The sequence below is a fragment of the Psittacula echo genome (genome assembly GCF_963264785.1).
Source record: "Psittacula echo genome assembly, chromosome: 7".
NCBI classification, from domain to species: domain Eukaryota; kingdom Metazoa; phylum Chordata; class Aves; order Psittaciformes; family Psittacidae; genus Psittacula; species Psittacula echo.
The window spans coordinates 37,622,029-37,643,001 of NC_137740.1; the positions used below are offsets into that span (position 1 = coordinate 37,622,029).

Genomic DNA, 20,973 nt, shown 5'->3' on the forward strand with positions numbered 1-20,973 from the left:
TTGTGTCTGTGCATATGCAATTTAAGTGCTAATGCGTTTCCTTTTACTAGTGTAATAACTCCTCTTAATCTCATTATTCTTAATATATTTACTAGGTATTTTTTGTTTGCATATATGCAGTTGTCTAAACAACTAGAAGAAATATTCTTGGTTGAGTAGCTATCCCGTTGAATTCTCTGGGAGTATTTTTGCAGAGTCACAGGAGGGCTGAGGCTGGAGGTGCCTCTGGAGACCATTCAATCCAACCTCTGCAGGAGATGGGCAAACAGAGCAAGTCACTCAAGAACATGTCAGTTAAGCTTTGACTATCTGTAAGGATGGAGACTCCACAGCTTTTCTGGGGAATCCACCTCAGTGTTTGACCACCGTCTCATAAATAAAAAGTTTTTCCTTAGGTGTAAATGGGATTTCCTGGATTTTAGTTTGTGCCCATTGCCTCTTGGCCATTCACTGAGCACCACTGAGAGGAGTCTGTCTCCATCATTTGTGCTTGTCCACATGGATAAGATCCCCCTGAGCCTTGTCTTCATTGGGCTGAACAGTCCCAGCTCTCTTAGCCTCTCCTTGTATCATAGAATGGTTTGGGTTGGAAGGGACCTTAAAGGTCATCTAATCATCTTCACTGGACTCATTTTGATGTGTCCTTTGTCTCTTCTACTGGGGAGCCCAGCACTGGATCCAGCACTCCAAATGTACCTCACCACTGCTGAGCAGAGGGGAAGCATCACCCCTTGACCTGCTGGAAACACTCTGCCTAATGCAGCACATTGTGCTCTTGGCCCTCCTTGCTGTTAGGGCACATTGCTGGCTCATAGTCAGCTTGTTGTCCATAAGGACCCCCAGGGCCACCTTCAACCAGTTTGGTTAGCCCCAAGGGTATCCTGGTGCATGGGGTTGTTCCTCCTCAAAGGCGGGACTTTGCAGTTCCCTTTGTTGAACTTCAAAAGGTTGCTGTTGGCCCATTTCTCCAGCATGTCCAGGTCCCTCTGAGTGGCAGCATGATTAAGTGCTCCTCCTAGTTTTGTATTGTCTGTTATATTGCTGAGAGTGCACCCTGTTCCATCATCCCGGTTAATTAATGAGAATATACTTGATTTCCTTGCAAGTAGTATTCCACTTTGTAGTTGTATGAATCAAAGGATTTGATTGCTTTCATCAGTAATAGTTCTTATAGTGGTTAAGCAAAACAGAGGAACATGTGTTTTGACTTGATCTGTGTGCTTTTTTGAATGCTTTCAAATCAATAAGGTATGTACTAAAGCGATTAAACTTGGGTCGTGTGATAGACTTCAGGATACTTATAAACAGATATTGTAGAGTGGGTATATTCATGTGGAGAGCCATCCTGGCTCTTGCAGAGACGTGACTTAATAATTTCATCAAAGATTGAAGAGGTGATAAATAATAATGTTCAATTAATGATCCAGAGAAATTTGAATCATTTGTTGGGTGAACACATGCAAGCAGCATGCATTTCACTATAATCAACTGTAAATCTATATACCTAATATTGCACAGCGTAGGTCATTAAAAAAAGACTTAGGGGCTACATGACCTTCTTCATGATCTCTCAAGGCAATAGTGAGACAATAGCATAATGCAAATGGTTAATAAATGCAAGGAGTGAGTTTGGTATTAGTAAGGCTTCCTCAGTGGTGTGATGCCTTGCTGTGATGATTACTCCTAAAGAACAAAGTTGGAAAATAAAAGTGTTCAAAGGAGAACCATGTGAATGCTTGAAAAGATTAGAAAGCGTGCAATAATGTGACACACAATAATGTTACCATTCAGTGAGCTCCATTTGAGTTTATCGATGAGAAGATAATGGGGTGATTTTATCAATTTGCATGTATTTACGTGAGAAAGAGGTGAGCAGATTTTTTCACTTGATTCAGTGACTGAAAGTCATAGATAGTAGTAGATTGGAAATAATGTGAACATTTTCTGTGGTATGTGAATTTATCCTGTAACAATAAAGATAATTAACTTCCAAGGGCTGTGAAAGATTCTCTGTCTCTGAAATAGTCACTTATGTATTTTCAAAATGACTTATTAATTCAAACTATGAGACGGGAAAGTCCTATGGTTCTGATTCAAGATGTCAGACAAGATAATCACAATGCTCACTCTTGCCTTGATAACATTAATCTTTTAATTAGACGTCCAGATTTCAGAGCACTCCTTGCAGCTCTGCCAATTGCAGTGAAATCTCTGACAAATCATTCTCTGTGTTTTGATTTTTTCCTCATCTGTAGAATAAGTGACTGCTTGGCTGTATTTCATGGAGCATGGTTTTGTTAATTTGAATGAATTAAAAATAGTTATTTAAAAAAAAAGACTTGTACAAGTATTTCACTAACCACTCCCTCATGTGAAGATGGAAAATAATTGGTTTGTGTTTATTCTCAGCTGTTCTGATCCATCTCCTAGATTAATGAGTACCATGCTAACATTCTCATGTGTACAATCACTGCAGTGTCACACATTTCTATATGAGTAATGTTTGGGGGAGTGGGAGGGAGAACAGAACATGTAATTTTTCCATTACAAATTTTGTTGACTGGCTTCTCATTCTAGGACGTTTAAATCAGTCTATTTAAGAAATGAGTGACAAGTACTGTCTTAAGGAAGAAACTAAAATGCGTCATTGAAAGCCATAAATCATTATCTTCTTTTTTTTTTTTTTTATCCTTTCTGTTTGGTGATACAATTATTTGGATTGCTTGTAGCCATAAATCTACATATAGACTGTGTCAAAAAAGATCAAGCTCTCTGTGCTCAAAGCATAAAGTCATAGCAAAGCTCCACAGCAAATGGCTTTTTCTTTCCATTTCATGGACAGAAGTTCTCACTGGGCGATTCATTATTCTCTACAGTGGAAGCAGCTGTGGAGTACTGTAATTATGGATTTAATATATCTCTGACAATCCAGTGTGAATATTAATTTGAACTTTATACATCTCTTTGGAATCAGGTTAATTTTCTCATGTTTATATGGCTTTGATTAACTAAAGATGTTTGTGAGGCTAATATTTTTCCTGCTACAGAAATAAATTGTGCATGGATTGCAAAATAATAGTGGTGTATCTGATGTTCAGTCTTACTGAAGGTCCTAGGAGAGCATTTCTGAGTTCCCAAATGTTTTCAGATACTATGCTTTTGCTGAGAACTTTGTTTTAAATTGAGAGGTTGGCTTTCCTAGGATACATATTGATCGATATTAAATTATTTACTCAAATATTTATTTCTTAGGAAAAAAGACACTTTAATAGAAATAATAGGCTAATTGTACCAAAAGTCTGTGTTACAGGAAAATTCTGCTAATGAGTTTCTGTTGGCATATTTGTCCCTTAAATAGTTCCTTGCTTTAGAGGGCAAATGTCTTGGTGCCATTTGTAGATCTTGTATTATCCTTTTGGAAGCAGATTTTATTTTGCTATCATATGTTTTCCTTTTGAATAACTATTCATAGCTTCGTGTCCTTGTTCCAAGAGGTTTTCCTCAGCAAAATCCCACTTTTGGGCTTCACTGGAGTTATTCGTGATTCATGCTGATGAAGGAGAGGCATCGGATCCTAAATACCAAGCATGAGATGTGAGAGTCAGGGCTGAGGTACGTCTGTTTCTCCAAAAGCAGTTGAAGTGACGCATGTGGGCCTGGAAGCGGAGTTTTGTTATCTCCTTCAATCAACACCAGACATTCCTGCACTGCAGTGTGAATAGGTTGAGAAGGTGGTTTGTCTGCAATAAGTTTAGCTGTTAGGGAGGCAGGAACCCAAAGAATATTCTTTAGCTGTTTCCTTCCTATAGTAAGCATCTGACAAACCAGCAGGATGCCAAGAAACAACTATTGAAATGACAGTAAAATGGGAACAGATACTGCCTATGCTGCGCCATGTTTGAAAATTACATATATGGCTGGGCAGGGGGAATGCGGTTATAAAGTTGTCCTGGTTTGCCCCTGGAAGCAGGGAGATCCCTACCAGAGTGAAGTGGGTCAAGGGGAGATTGACTTTCAGGTCTTTTATTTAATCCAGGATGTTATTTCTTTAATCTAGCAATCTGATTTTTTATATACATGCAAATATATGTAATTTTGTACTATACATCTTTTAGATAAACAGGAGAGCCTTATAGCATTGCTACAAAAATGGCACTAACAGACGCTATGGAATACATTTCTTGTCCACAATCTTATGCCATGGTTTTTACCATCCTATTGGGAGTTATCTAGTAAGTTAAATGCACTGTTTCTACAATAGTACATCTAGTTCCAACCCCCCTGCCATGGGCAGGAACACGTCACACATGTTACCCAAGACTTTGTTCAACCTGGCCTTGAACACCACCAGGGATGGAGCTCTCACAACCTCCCTGGGCAACCCATTCCAGTGCTTCACCACCCTCACAGTAAAGAACTTCTTCCTTATATCCAATCTGAACTTCCCCTGTTAAATTTTTAACCCGTTGTCCCTTGTCCTGTCACTATAGTCCCTGATGAAGAGTCCCTCCCCAGCATCCTTATAGGCCCCCTTCAGATACTGGAAGACTGCTATGAGGTCTCCATGCAGCCTTCTCTTCTCCAGGCTGAACAGCCCCAACTTTCTCAGCCTATCTTCATACGGGAGGTGCTCCAGTCCCCTGATCATCCTTGTGGCCTTCCTCTGGACTTGTTCCAACAGCTCCATGTCCTTTTTATGTTGAGGACACCAGAACTGCACACAATACTCCAAGTGAGGTCTCACAAGAGCAGAGTAGAGGGGCAGGATCACCTCCTTCGACCTGCTGGTCACACTCCTTTTGATGCAGCCCAGGATACGGTTGGCTTTCTGGGCTGCGAGCGCACACTGGAGCCGGCCCCGCTCATGTTCATTTTCTCATCGTCCAACACCCCCAAGTCCTTCTCTGCAGGGCTGCTCTGAATCTCTTCTTTGCCCATCCTGTAGCTGTGCCTGGGATTGCTCCGACCCAGGTGTAGGACCTTGCACTTGGCGTGGTTAAACTTCATCAGGTTGGCATCAGCCCACCTCACAAGCTTGTCAAGGTCCCTCTGGATGGCATTCCTTCTCTCCAGCATATCAACTGAACCACACAGCTTGGTGTCATCAGCAAACTTGCTGAGAGCGCACTCAATTCTACTGTTCATGTCACACAATAATGAATTGTGTGAGTGGTTTTTGGTTTTGTTTTAAAGATGTGAGTCCAGAAACATATTTTATATATATACACTTTTATATTGTAATTAATATTATTTATTAAATAAATAAATTAAATATTAAATTTTTGTATATATATACACTTTTGTATAAAGTATTTCTGCTAAGGAGTGCTAGTCTGAAATATGGAATGTGAAATTCTGAATCGTATCATTATGTATTTCCAGTAGGACCTCTACTTGAAATCTTTTCCATGAGCCTTAAAGTGATTGAGCTGTACACAAAGGTCAGATGGTGGCAGTGACAGGCTTCCACACTCTGTCCCCAGGAGCACCAAACACATGTGATGGATCCAAGGGGACTCTGGAGAGTCTTAATTCTGGAAGATCCTATGAAATGCTTGTTCTGCATGGGATTCAGCATCCTGATTTACATGGAAGGCTGTTTCTCTGGGATCCCCTAAGGCTTAAGAGAACAACATGAAAGATTTGTATGTGGTGATGATGTGATCAGTGGTACTAAGACTTTCAAGCCTGAGCATGTTTGCTGGAGTGAGCAAGGGAGCATTTGCTCCCTAGACTGCACTTGATAGGAACAGAATTAGCAGGTCTCCTTACAGCCTGAGAGAACCTCTTTGCTATCTTCATCTTCTAAATCTTCATGCTTTTGTGTGCATAGAAATAATTTAATCTTTTATCCCATTTTTTTTAGGCATCAAAGCTAAACTGACTGGTCTGTAATTCTGTTTCTCTCCCTTAATACTATTTTAAAAGTAGCCCTGACATTTGATCTTTTCAAATAGTGGCTCAGCATCCTCTGTGAATTTTCAAAGGCCGAGGTTGTTAAAGAGACTGTTTCAGCCCATTGCCTATGTATACCTGAATGAATTTCATCTAGCCCAGCCAGCCGGAAAATATCTAATCTTTATAAGCACTTTCTAACATGTTCTGTCTCTATTCTATCTTGAGATTTTTGGCTATTTGCCTCTGATAGTAGCTGCCAGTTGAATGCAGCAAGGTAAAGATAGTGCGTACTGTAGCAAAAAAAGACATTAAATACTTCAGTTTTTATGGCATCATTTGTCAATAGCTTTTTTACTTCACTGAGCAGTACAGCAACATTTTGCCTGTTTTTTTTTTCTTATTATAAATGGACTTGTAGAACCTTTTCTTGCTACTTTTGCTAACTTAAAGTAATTTTTTTTCTTTAATCTCACTTGTTTCTCCGTGTTTGTTATTCTTTTATGCTCACATGGTATTCTGACTGTGTGTATATGTGTCCTCCTTGAGTCTGAGATCACTGAGCAGCTTAGGACTTAGGTTAATTCCTAGGTTTTTTTCTGCATTGGGATAGTTTTCACTTGCATCATTTCTCTTAAGGAAGCCCTTATTCCCCATACCTTATTTTCTCCTTTGTCTTGCAGCTGTTAGTCCTTTTGTACTGTTAAGCCTCAGAATTTTTTAAGTGCCCTTCCTTTAAAGTCCTTTGTCTTTATTATGTTGTCTTCTCCCTGAAGAGTTAATCGTCACCTTCATGCAAGTTGTCTTTTGCCTTCCTTATCTTGGGGCTTCTCAGTGCTGGGACATCCTGCACCCAAACCATGGTCTTTGCTACTATCACCAACACACTCTGAGGTTTCTGGACAGCCTGCGCTCTGAAATACATTTCCTATAATGTATCTGAGTAGTTGCAGTACTTCATTACTTCCTATGCTTTGAGTAATTATTCCAGTTCCTGGTTAAAACACCCAATCTCTCTATTTTTATCAGTATGTAGTGGACCTGTACTGTGGTAGTGACCTCTGCTTCTCTTTCTCACATGATCTGTATTTCCATAGCCTTCTTTCTCAGTAAATTGTATCATCTGTATTAACAATCTAGTCTTGTGAATTATTTACTGAGCCTTTCTGATTGAAGCTCAATTATATTATAGTTTTGATACTGTGCTGATTTCCTTTCAGCTCCTTTTGTGTGTCATCCACAATTCTTATAGAGATATCTAAAAGAGTCCACAGATCAATCCGACTTTTCATTATGTTTCCTTCCCATGAGATTATCGTGGCCAACGCTATCTTCCACAGATAGTGTTCATACACCATTTTTAACCTGGGGGTGAACAAAGTTGAAATTCCTCTTTTTTTGAGGAAGGAAACTTGTTGTAGTGTTCCATGTGTCTTTGGAGGGAAATGTGTGAAAAGGAGAGGCAGCAAGATGAGATAGAGGGATCTTATTTGCAGTGCTCATTTTTGATGGGGTTGTGGAGCTGCTTAACACTTGCCATCTTATTTAATGCATTTTGTTGTAGAGTACTGGGGTCGCTTCTTGCATGTTTATACATGTGCCCATGCAGGTCTATCTTCTCTGTGTGCAAGCATTTGCATGGAGAGCCACATAATTTGAGAGCCGGCCCTGCTGCTCAGCCATCCTGCTCCTCCTGTCCAACCCAACAGCGGGGCGAATGGTGAACAGATTCCATTGCCACTTGGAGATTCTGTTGCCACTTGTTCCTTACCCAATAACATGATTTAAATTAGACCTGCTTGAGTATTTCAGTTGTCAGAAATATGGAAGTTCCCTGTGTTTGCTTTGGTGAAAACCTGAATTTTAAAGGTCAAGTGGGTTGGTGAAGCTAACTATTCTATGATTCTATGTATTGAGCGGCAGAACCTGCAGAACATGTTGAGGGTGAGCAAGGATGCAGTTGTCCCTTATGGGTGTTGTGGTCTTCCACACGCCAAATAACTCTACTTTCTGTGTTGAAAACCTTTCTGAAATTACCCAATATAACTGTGTAAAGAGACTGCTTTATCAAGCCGCCGCTTGACTTTTGAAGTAGCTTCATAAAGAAGCCTTTCATTAACCATTTTAGACCTTTACTTCCCTACATATATAGGATACACTTCAGGAAAGCAGAGCAAATTTTAGCAGGCAGGTAGCATAATATATAAAAATAAAATTTACTTTGGATATGTGTTTCTCATCAATCAAAAAATAAGGACAAGTTTGGTAGTTACAGAAGGATACTGGCTGCATTTGAGATTCAGGTTATTGCACAATGAGGGATTTTTCAGCATTTCCTGATGTAATTTTGAAGTGGGGGGGGTTTCCTAGTGAAAAGAGAAAAATGTGAATATTTTGTAAGTTCTACAAGTATATTTCATTGTATGTGGATACTTTAAAATTTATTCTATATAAATGGAATATTAGTTTTCCATGATAGGATGAAATAGCCTAAAGTCAATTAAGGTTTGAAAGTCAATCCTTTATTCAGTTTTTGGAGAAGGGTGCTTCAGACTGAAAACAGATTTATGGGGGATGCCGCAGTTTCAATTTTAAAAGAGAAATGGCTAAATTCATGCCAGAAAGTAGGAGGTTATTGTGATGGAGAGAGGTAACAGCTTAGCAGTAAGTGTTTCTGTCATGTTGCTGGTTTGTGGCCATGGTCTGTGGGAAGGTGTCTGCCTGAGCTGGACCACTGTTTCTTCATGTTTCTCATTGCTGCAGTGTCTACAGCTTCAAATTACTTTTTCATAAGGGTGGTGATAAGGAAGACTGACCAGCAAATGTTGTACAATTAGTTGTACCTATAATAGCTGAGGTCAGATGTTCTCCAGGAGCAGCTGTATCTATATTTCCTTCCTGCAGGAGTAAGAGGGACCACACAGAGGAAAAGAGGATAAAGTTATTTTGAGGACTCAAAAAAGGGTTTTTTCCCCTAACTTTGGCCTGTGAGACAAATACATATTTTAATGAAAATATATTTCAGGAGAGTGAGGGATCTCCAGCGCTGGCTGGAGCGGTGGGATGCTCTGCCGGCAAGCTGCAGTGAGCGGCATAGAATCATGCAGTGGTTTGGATTGGAAGGGATCTTCAAGGTCATCAAGTTCCAAGCCCCCTGCCATGGGCAGGGACACCTTCCACTAGACCAGGTTGCTCCAAGCCCCATCCAACCTGGCCTTGAACACTGCCAAGGATGAGGCAGCCACAGCTTCCCTGGGCAACCTGTGCCAGTGCCTCACCACCCCTACAGGGAAAAACAACTTCCTCATATCTCATCTAACTCCATCCTCTTTCAGTTTAAAGCTATTCATACTCGTCCTATCCCTACATGCCCTTGTAAAATGTCCCTCTCCAGTTTTCTTGTCTGCCCCTTTAGGTACTGGGAGGCTGCTCTGAGGTCTCTCCAGAGCCTTGTCCTGTCCAGGCTGAACAACCACAACTTGTTTGCATCCTGGAAAATGGATCTCTGGGCTGCTTTATGCACCAGAATCCATAAGGGAGGTGCATGGAGAGAGTTTCTAGTCTACTCAAAAGCTGAATATTGTGGTTTGTGTGGTGAGAATTGTGGTAGGATGGAAGACTATGGAAATGGTGGAAGTCTTTCTTTTTTAAACATTGTTTAATTTTTATTCACCCACTACAGTGGGGAGACTAAAGTGGGGAGACTGTAGCAACTCAGACAGAGACCCTGTCCCAAACTGTGGCTGTTCAGATCTCTGGCTGCAGGGAGTGCCAGAGCCTGCTGCTGCCGAGAGAGGGAGGCCAGCATTCCACCTGCGTGAGGTGTGAGCAGGTAGAGGATCTGCTTAGCTTGGTTGGCAGAACTTAAGGAGGAGGTCGAGACGCTGAGGACCATCAGGGAGTGTGAAAGGGAGATCGACTGGTGGAGTAACTCCCTGGCGTGCCAGCCGGAACGGTTCCAGGCAGATACCCCCCAAAAGGGGATGGACCCCCTGCCCTCTCTGACAGAGGGGGATGGCCTGAGACAGCCCCTGTCCTGTAGCTGTCACGCAGAGGTAGGGAACCAAAAAGACGATGAGGGTTGGAAGCAAGTTCCAGTTCGGAGTCGTGGGCAACCTTCCTCCCTTCCTGCCCTGCTTCCCCAGGTGTCCCTCCGTAATAGGTTTGAGGCCCTGGATCTTGAAGGAGAGGTAGGTGAGGATGTGATGCAAGGCCAGACTACAAGGTCACATAGGAAAAGGTGGTTGACTTCGCACCTCAAGACTGCCTCTGATAAGAAAGAAAGAAAAGTCATTGTCGTAGGCGATTCCCTTCTGAGAGGAACAGAGGGCCCGATATGCAGAGTTGACCCTCATCATAGGGAAGTGTGTAGTCTGCCTGGAGCCCAGATCAGGGATATCACCAAGGCGCTCCCCAGCCTGGTGCACCCGACAGACTACTACCCGCTGCTGGTCTTCCAGACAGGTGGGGGGGAAGCTGCTTCCCGCAGTCTGAGGGGGATGAAGAAAGACTACAGGGCCTTGGGGCGGATGGTGAAAGAGTCTGGGGCTCAAGTGATCTTCTCCTCACTTCTTCCATCTTCCGGTGATGATGTGGGACTGAATGGGAAAATTCAGTCCGTAAACAATTGGCTATGAGACTGGTGCTTCAGGCAGGGCTTTGGATTCTTTGATAACAGCTGGTTTTATAAGGCCCCAGTCCGGATAATGGCACGTGGGAAAGGAAAGGTTTCTCTCACAGAGGCAAAAGGATGCTGGGGCATGAATTAGCAGGGCTCATTTGGAGAGCTTTAAACTAGATTCGAAGGGGGATGGGGTTGTAGCTGGGCTTGCCCCAGTGGGGCAGCACTCTAGGATTGATGAAGACTGGGAGGCCTCCTATAATCCTAGGGTGAAATCAGCTCCCTCCTTGAAATGCCTGTACACCAATGCGCGCAGCATGGGAAATAAGCAGGAGTTAGAGACCTGTGTTAAGTCAGGAGATTATGATCTGGTGGCAATTACAGAGACGTGGTGGGACAGCTCGCATGACTGGAATATACTCATGGAGGGCTATGTCCTTTTCAGGAAAGACAGGCCAGCCAGGCGGGGTGGTGGGGTTGTTCTTTATGTGCGAGAGCAGCTACAATGTACTGAGTTCTGTCCAGGGACAGAGGACGAGCAAGTTGAGAGTCTGTGGGTGAGAATTAAGGGGCAGGCTGGCAGGGGCGATACTGTTGTGGGTGTCTGTTACAGGCCACCAGATCAGGGTGAGGCAGTTGACGAGGCCTTCTACAGGCAGCTGAGAGCGGCCTCACAGTCACAGGCCGTGGTCGTCGTGGGGGATTTTAACTCCCCTGATGTTTGCTGGAAGGACTACTCAGCAACCCAGCCACAGTCCAGGAGGTTCCTCCAGTGTATGGATGATAACTTCCTTATGCAAATGGTGGATGAGCCAACCAGGAGAGGAGCGCTGCTGGATCTCATCCTCACTAACAAGGAGGGGCTGGTCGAAGCAGTAAAGGTTGAGGGCTGCCTTGGTTGCAGCGACCACGAGATGGTGGAATTCAGGATCTTGTGTGGTAGGACCAGTAGAATAGCAAGTAGAATTGCAACCCTGGACTTTAGCAGGGCAAACTTTGGCCTTTTCAAGCAATTGCTGGGGGAAATCCCATGGGCAAGGCTGCTTGAAGGTAAAGGGGCCCAAGATAGTTGGTTGGCATTCGAGGATTGCTTATTCTGAGCTCAAGATCAGAGCATCCCAACACGTAGGAAGTCAAGGAAGAGGGCCAGGAGACCTGCGTGGCTAAATAAGGAACTGCTGGGTATGCTCGAGTGGAAGAGGAGAGTTTACAGGTCGTGGAAGGAGGGGCTGGCCACTTGGGAGGAATATAAGGCTGCTGCTAGAGGATGTAGGAAGGCAGCTAGGATGGCTAAGGCCTCCTTAGAATTAAATCTCGCAAGAGGGGTCAAGGACAGCAGAAAGAGCTTTTTCAAATACATGGCAGATAAAACTAACACAAGAGGCAAGGTAGGTGCACTGATGAACGGGATGGGTGCCCTGGTGACAGAAGATACAGAGATGGCAGAGTTATTGAATGCCTTCTTTGTCTGTCTACTCTGCTGGAGGCAGTCCTGAAGAGCCTGAGACCCCTGAGACCTCAGATGAAGTCACATCAACGGAGCAGTTTGCCTTAGTCGATGAGGAATGGGTTAGAGACCAGTTGAGCAATCTGGACATCCATAAATCCATGGGTCCAGATGGGATGCACCCACGGGTGCTGAGGGAACTGGCAGCAGTCATTGCTAGACCACTCTCCATCATCTTTACCAAGTCTTGGGAAACGGGAGAGGTGCCTGAGGACTGGAGGAAAGCAAATGTCACTCCAGTCTTCAAAAAGGGCAAGAAGGAGGACCCGGGTAACTATAGACCGGTCAGCCTCACCTCCATCCCTGGGAAAGTGATGGAGCACCTTATCCTTGGTGCCATCTTAAGGCATATCAAGGATAAGAGGGTTATGAGGGGCAGTCAACATGGCTTTACCAAGGGGAAGTCATGCTTGACCAACCTCATAGCCTTTTATGAGGAAATAACACGGTGGATGGATGATGGCAGAGCAGTGGATGTGGTCTAGCTTGACTTCAGCAAAGCATTTGACACATTCTCCCGCAGCATCCTCATAGCTAAACTGAGGAAGTGTGGCCTGGATGATCAGGTAGTGAGGTGGACTGCAGACTGGCTGGAGGACAGAAGCCAGAGTTGTAGTCTATGGGGCGGAGTCTAGTTGGAGGCCTGTATCTAGTGGAGTGCCTCAAGGGTCAGTACTGGGACCAGTATTATTTAATATATTCATCAATGATTTAGATGAGGGAATTGAGTGTACTGTCAGCAAGTTTGCTGATGACACTAAGCTGGGAGGAGTGGCTGACACGCCAGAAGGCTGTGCTGCCATCCAGCGGGACCTGGACAGGCTGGAGAGTTGGGCAGGGAGTAACTTGATGAAATATAACAAGGGAAAGTGTAGAGTCCTGCATTGGGCAGGAACAACCCCAGGTTCCAGTATAGGTTGGGGAACGACCTGTTAGAGAGCAGTGTAGGGGAGAGGGACCTGGGGGTCCTAGTGGACGGCAGGATGACCATGAGCCAACACTGTGCCCTTGTGGCCAAGAAGGCCAATGGCATCCTGGGGTGTATTAGAAGGGGGGTGGTCAGTAGGTCGAGAGAGGTCCTCCTTCCCCTCTACTCTGCCCTGGTGAGACCGCATCTGGAATATTGTGTCCAGTTCTGGGCCCCTCAGTTCAAGGACAGGGACCTGCTGGAGAGAGTCCAGCGCAGGGCAACTAAGATGATTCAGGGAGTGGAGCATCTCCCTTATGAGGAAAGGCTGAGGGAGCTGGGTCTCTATAGTTTGGAGGAGACTGAGGGGTGACCTTATTAGTGTATATAAATATATAAAGGGGGAGTGTCATGAGGATGGAGCCAGGCTCTTCTCAGTGGCAAACAATGATAGGATAAGGGGTAATGGGTACAAACTGGAACACAAGAGGTTCCACTTAAACTTGAGAAGAAACTTCTTCTCAGTGAGGGTGACGGAACATTGGAACAGGCTGTCCAGGGGGGTTGTGGAGTCTCCTTCTCTGGAGACATTCAAAACCCGCCTGGACACATTCCTGTGTAACCTCATCTAGGTGTTCCTGCTCTGGCAGGGGGATTGGACTAGATGATCTTTTGAGGTCCCTTCCAATCTCCAGCATACTGTGAAACTGTGGTACAGTTAGCTTCTTGGTTTCCTTAATGCCAAAGACATGCATAAACACATGCACTCACACACTTACGCTTTTTCCTTTTTAGTATTCCAAGTACTGGAAGTGACTTTTTAAACCCAAGATAAAATTACTTTTGTGCTGAATATAGTACTATCTGTCTCCTTGTGCAATGCAGATAGGGATGTAATTACTCAGATGTGGCTGATCACCTTTCTTGCTAGAAAAGGAGAAGAGTTTGTATCAGTTTCACCATTGCTCTACAGTGTAAATCTTTAATAACATCTAGATGTAATGTGAAAGGCAGTGGATTAAGCAAGAGTGTTGGATTTTGCTTCTCACTGAGGGGGGGGGAAAAGCCCACCCGTGAGATCACACATGAAATGGGTGTAATCTTCAGCCTTGATGCCTAGAGAAAAACTTGCTGATTGGGTTGCACATGGCTGGCGACAGCTGTCTGCCATGCCAGCCATGGCTGATGGTCCCGATGGTTTTCCATCTGCTTGTACCCATCTGTCTCTTGATCTTCACTTGGGCTGCAAGATCTTTGGTACCGGATGGGTGGTTTTCCTTACATGTTTACAGAGTAGTATACAAATATTCACACAGCTGGCACAAGATGTATTCCAGAAAATGAAATGTTTTGTTTCCTACTCTTCAGAACTGCTGCCTGAGGGAGAGCACACAAGTACTCTGCCTCAGAGTAAAACCTCTTCTTAAAGGAAACATTAAACACAAATGCCTGAACTTGGACTAAAATAATTAATATACAGTGTATCTTGTGGCCTTCCCTTGGAAGAACACCACTGTGAAAATGTAACATTAAATACCCAGTACTCATGTGGAGAGTTCCTTTAGTTTTCCTAGAATAGTTTCATTTGTCTCACAGGGCTTAGCTTGCTGAAAAATAGAGCACAATGTAAGGTTGCAATTTAATCAGCGATTGACTTTGGAAAACTAAATATAAACCTAGGAAGAGCCAGTTGCTAAGTGGAGGTAACTTCTGGTCAGGTCCAGACCTGAATTAATACAAACTTGTGATAATTTGCTTTCTTTTTTGTTTTGAGGTTGTCAGGAAAGCTGGAGCAGTGGGCAGCAGCCTTTGATATGTTTTTCTCTTCCAGTTTTTTTCCAGAGGTGGAAAGCAAAAAAAAACAAACCCAAAACCATGGCAGAAAGAGGAGTTTTCTAGTCCCTCTTATAGTGGGAGCGCAGTACGTGCAGGAGAGAGATGCCGCTGCTTAAAAACCAGAAAGCTGGTTTGTGTTTACATCTCACCAGGGTGTCTGAGCCCAAGCTCCAAGGCAGGTAGCTGTTCCAGTGGTGGGCAGGCTCTGGGGGACAGAGAGCAGTCTGTGTCCAGAGATACACACTCTTACACACACTTATTAATTACTGTCATTTATGTTTTTGCACAAGGCTCCATAACATCAGTACAACCATGCCACCTTGTGTTAATTTCTGTTTCCTTATGGCCTTGAGCAGTCACAGAAAAAAAATTTACAAGGTTTTTCTGTGTGTGGATGTGTGTATATATATATATATGTAGTTTTTTAAAGCTGTTAAATGTTCACCTCTATCTCCCTGTCTGAGCCTGGTTTGTATCAATGGCAGGTGAAGTGATTCTGCTTCATACTTTAAAATTTAGGCTAAAGACATTATATTTCATAGTTATATTTTCAAACCATGGCAACAATGAAGAAGTTGAGCTATTGAGGTATATGTGCGTCCCATCCAGCATGAGTAACTCTTTCTGGGCTGCCATAAGCTCCCTGATAAAAAGTGGGTTATGCTTCAAAGGGGATTTGGTCCATTATATCCCTGACTCCTGGAAGTTTTGGGTGGGCAGGGGTCATTTTCACGGGGAAATGACCTGCGGATTTTGCACCATGGGGTTAGCAGCAGTAAGTGTGTCCTACTGTGAGGAGTTATGTTTGAGAATGCTTGAAATTAAAAAAATAATAATAATAAAAGTGCTATGGATATGCGTAGAGCTTTTTAAAAGCAACTGTATTAATTAAACCTTTGCCTCTTTTCTACCTAGTCGGCAGCAGAATATGTGAAGTCCCGCCTGCCTGAAGTCCTGAAACAACACCTTCAAGACTATGAGAAGGACAAGGAGAACAGCGTATTGTCTTACCAAACCATCCTGGAACAGCAGATTTTATCCATTGATCGAGAAATGCTGGAAAAATTGACTGTATCCTATGATGAAGCAGGTATATTTGTGTTTCTTTATAAGTTACATGTTACTGGGAAAAGAAAAAAGCTGACTTTGTCTTTCTCCTGCATACTAGTGTTTGTGCAGGCAAACTGAACTTTGTCCTCAAAGGTATGAGATGACTCAGTGAAGCTTTTCTTTCTCTGAAAATCAAGTCAAGAGAGAAAATTTTCCACTTCAGTGATTGAATGCTAACTAGCTGAAAGGACAGTTATTTTTCTCGCAGTGCTTTGTCCTTTGTAATGCACTGATGTTGATTGATCCAGCTGTGCCTCTTTAATGTCTCTGCAAGTGGTTCGACCTGGTTACTGTTATTTTCTCCTTCACTGCTAACTTCTTTTGGGGCTAAGCTAAGAGTGTACTGGATAGTCACAGAAGCTGATTTTTAAATGGGACATGATGCATCTGGGAAGGCAAACCCAGATAATTTGTAGAGTGTTAGAGACATTTTGACAGTGCAGTTGCAAGGGTTTCAGTTTTGATATTTATATCTTAGTAATTTGGAGGTTTTCTTAGTTAGAGGTAATACTTTTCACTAACATTTTGTTTTAAAGGAGTTTGAAATGTCTTTCAGCTTTTAGATCTTTCAGAGTTGCCCTTATGCATGGTGGTCTTTACAGTTACAGGGAAAAAAGAGATGCTTTTGATGTTTTTCACTGATCTTTCAAAATAGCCACCTATATATGCTATGTGCCTGCTCCTTTGAACCATACTCAGTTTCTTCATGTTTAAATAAATTGAAATTAACAACGCAACCTTGTAAAGAAAGGATCAAACAAAAGGAACAGTTCATTATTTTACTGCTGAGTTAGTATTCACTGCAACAAGTGGACTGGCAGTCTGTATGAAGGTCTGTACGAACGAGCCACATGTTTCCACTCCAGGTGTGTCATGCCTGCTCACTGCGTTCCCCCCAGTATCACATCTGTCAGTGTCGTTTGTTTCTTAGCTCTATCAAAAGACGCTGCTCTCTCTTTCTCCACTTTAATCACTCGTGTAGAGCTGCAACACACATCTGCAGCCCTACCAACCAGCCTCAGGCAGCCTTGTAGTACAAGAAGACAGTTTATATTTAGTATGTCCCCATTTTGGAGTTTTTCTTAATCCCCAGAGACACTTTCTTGTTCTCTTATTCCCCTGACCGTACCTGACACCATGGTGCCTTTGCAGAACTGTGCTGAGCTCAGCTCCAAGTTTTCCTTCCAGCTGCTTTAGGCAGAAGCCTCAATCTCATAACTGGGTTTTTCATCCTGTTTAGATTGTGCCTGCCAGACACCAGCCCAAGTGGATTCACTCATTTGTTTGGTTAGGTGACATCCTGCTAAAATTGCCATCACCTGAGTTTCTCATCACTAGTCTGGCTCTGGAAAACCGAGCACCAACACGCTGGTGTTATTTTGTCCTATTACTTTATACTCATGCTACAGTGCCCTGAAGTACTTAAAATGCTCAAACTACTTCTCAATTTAGTTAAGCCTCCTACTCCAACTCCCACTCACCAACAATATGATTCTCTTAAGCTACTTTGATCTCAAAGGCACTCGAGCAACTTAAAAAGCCATTTGTAGACTATGCGTTCTGGGTACTTACAGGGCTGTGAGCTTTAGTAACTTCAAGTAATTACAATGCTCTATTACTTTATCAATTATATTCACACACTCACCCAATAAGTAAGCCTGATTCTCTTAAACTGCTTTGATCCCAAATGCTCTCAACCCCCACGCAGTGCTGTTTGCAGACTATACATGTCACGTATTTAAGGAGCTTGGAGTCATATGAGATCTAGAAGGACAGCAGAGTTAAAATGAGGGCACAAGATACTTGTTTAATCACATATGGCCTGTTTTTAATGATGCGTAAAAAATAAGCTTTGAAAGTTGTTGCTTTCTGTTGCTCCTGTTTATATTTTTTAACGCAGAATTTACCATTCTAATGAATCTTGTAAATCTTTTACCCTGGTTTGGTCACTTCATTTCTGCAGTCATTTTGATCAATAGAAGTTTGTTAGGGAGGAGAAAATGGAGCAGAGGAAATTGCTGACTCCTGTCAGGGAAAAAGAAATTATTTTCTTTTATTGAAAACTGTGTGTTTTGTACAGAGAAAATAAAGATTTAAATTGCTTGAAACACACATTTGGGGATTTGTATCATGCAATAAAACAATCACGGGGAAATGAGAAGCTACATAAATAACTAGTTTAGAAAAGTTCCATCATATACGCTTGTTCAGGATGGAGTGACAGCACAGCTCATTGTAGAGAGAAAGCGAGAATTTCAGCTTCCCAATCAGGTAGAGACACCTCTGAAAGATTAAAACATGGAGATGGAGCCCGCTCATCATTCTAATCATGTCAGTTGTTTACTACAAAAGCAGAAATGCTGCTACCTGCTCTTGAAGTAAGATCTGATTGTGAGCAAAGCACAGAAAATGGGCAGTTAACTATAATTGCAGCAGCTGTTTGTGATCCTGAGTGCACCAGCTATTCAGCAGTGCTCAAGCAGTTGTGTTGGTGGCATTTTTCTTTTATTGGCATTTTTCTTTTATTAGCATTTTTCTGTACCAAAATCAGTGTAATGAGAAGATCAAAGTGCTGGTGGTACATACAAAATGAAGAAAGCAATCTTTAAAAGTCAAAATCGTGAAAATAAAAGTGATTGTGATGTAAGGGGAAAATACAACTTTGTCTGACAGCAGACTACGTGAGACATCAACAAAACCCATTCCAAAGAGCACTGTCAAGGGTTTAATTTCTGTAATCATGAGCAGTTGGAGTTCTATTCTGTGTCAGCCAGAGAAACTAGAAATTAGATGTTTAAGGTATGTGATACCAGGGGCTCAGAAGCCAACTGTAGGAGGGTGTTGCATGTAGGGGAGCACTTCCACAGTAAGGGAGCAGGCCTTTCCCATCCAGGAAACCTTTTCCATCGCTCTTGGAAGGGCCATTTTCCTGCGATTCATAGAGTGCTCACTGCCAGCTGACACCCTTCGCCCCAGGGATGTCTAGCAAAGTGGGTAGAATTCAGCTGCCAGAATAAAACAGAACTACGCTAAAATGGCTTGGGCTTTTGGTATAATTTTGTGTTAGTTTGGCCTTTCCAGCAGCATGCAATGCTAATTACGTGCAGCTTTGATGGACTCAACATCCTAATGCCTCTTTTGTAAATCATTCCCTTTAGGAAATCAGTATATCAGAGCTACCAAATTAAATGAATTTATCTGAAAATAGTCAAAGGTTGGCAAGATTTCTAGTGAAGTTTGACTAAGGAAGCTTTATAAAATGAAAGCAGGCCAAAAGTGACAGAGGGGTACAAATCCCCTCATAATCTTTAAAAATCCCTTCATTTAAAAAGTGGCATTCTTGACTCACTAAGACTGTGTTAAGTTGTGCAGGACTCTTTTTTTTCCTGCTGAAACCTTGTTTTTTGTTCTATTTCTTTGATTTATAGTATCTCTAAACATCTGAAGTAGTCATCGACTATTCTGTCAAAATACAAGTTTAGGTATTTAAAGGCACTTTGGGATTTAAGTCCAGTGTGCCAGGTAGCTAAAGGCTGCTAGGAGATTCTGCTGGTAGTTTTGTACTGTAGTCAATAAGCTTTTCTTTAATGGGTGGCCCTTCTCCCTCAAAGTCCTATAGAAACTGAGTTTCATTATTGTGTGACAAAAAAGGTTAATTTCATTTTTCCATGCCCTGAAACAGTCAGGAAAGATGTTGACATTCAGGCACCGCATCCAGAGCCAAAACATGTTTTCTTAATTAATATTTTGCTGGAGTGCCCTGTGTTTCCTGGAGGCCACTGCAAGGAAGGCAGGTGGCTGCTCCTTCACACATCCTCTATGGGGGATCCAGAGCTTGTGCCTGGCTCAACCCTGTGGGCGCAGTTGGTGGTAGAGTTCATCTGAAACCTTTCAGATATGGTTGATGTGCACCATTGCTTGAGATGCTCACTGTCAGTACCGTAGTCTTTCTTAAAGCGACTTTTTATGCTAGTGGTCTGTGTCTCAAATTGCCTGAATACTCCAATTTTAGTAACACAATTTATTTTTCTGTTTAAAATATGGTAAAATGTGGCCGTTGGCACTACAACACATTGGACTTCCTATCTGGATGAGATGGGGGTTTGTACTCTGCCTTCCCTAACCATGCCCAGGCGCTGTGCTCTCCCTGAGTCACACGGTCCTTCAAAACAGGTGACGCATTATCCTCCAGTCTTTACTCCTGGTACAATTTAGTATATAATGAATGGATAAGGAATTAAATCAGCTCCTCATATTCAGCCTGTATTTCTGTGCTTTGCAGAAGACTGGGTCTGGTTTCTGTAGTAGCTGCAGCTGTGAAAACGGTCATTGAGCACAAATCCAAGGCTCAGACCTTCATTCTCACTTCAGGACTACAACCCAGCATAGATCCAGTCCCGTGAGCATTTGCTGTTTCTAGCAAAAATACAATAAAGCAAAAACATCCAAGATTAAACTTCAGCCCAAGAGATTGGCTAACCATCTGCTTCACACAAAGTCCATGCTACTGTGGTCACACTGGGAGAATGTTAACTTTAATCATCGAGGGGCCAGTGATGCCCCTTTTTCAGTTATAGTCCTCCCTATCTGGCAGTGCAGGCAGGTGTTTTCCCCCAGAAAAAGGGATTACAAGGAGAAAATGAGAGAATTAAAGCAGTAAAATTGTACCAGAAATATATCCTATAATTTGGGATAATAAATCCTCTGCTGGGAAAAAACCTTTTTTCCCACTGCGAAGAGCTTTACCAAGTCAAGTCATCATTATGCTACATCACAGTGAAGATAAAGTAAATTATCTTTGCTGTGATGCTTGTCCCAGGGTGGCTTATGCTCAGCAGTGAGCCATTAAAAATGCAGAAAGAAATCTGTTGGGTTTGTTATGTCCTTCTTTGGAATAAATAAAAAAAAAGTTGTTTTATAATGCACACTCATACATGGACCATGCCTATGGTGTGTGTTTGACTGCTCCTTTTCATGGAGGGCTTGGTCTTCAGGGAAATATGGGAACACACTTTCAATAGTGGTGGCTTCTCAGGTGTTTAAATCCTTGTCCCAGCAAGGAGTCTGAGGAATATTTTCTCTTCCAGGCTCAGCTAC

The 20,973-nt window shown here is 42.7% G+C and overlaps 1 protein-coding gene across 2 annotated transcripts in view; it reads left to right on the forward strand.

Annotated features, from left to right (window-relative positions):
* The window catches only part of PPM1L (protein phosphatase, Mg2+/Mn2+ dependent 1L), a gene marked incomplete at both ends in the record, with an annotated part of 107,633 nt that overhangs the window by 68,187 nt on the left and 18,473 nt on the right, over positions 1-20,973 (forward strand). Inside the window, one exon of one of the 2 annotated variants that reach the window (XM_080623195.1) lies at positions 15,689-15,856. In XM_080623195.1, coding sequence (XP_080479321.1) covers positions 15,689-15,856 — 168 coding nt within the window. Of the gene's footprint in view, positions 1-15,681; positions 15,857-20,973 lie in introns of both variants that reach the window. The other variant, XM_080623194.1, reaches the window with a different exon arrangement.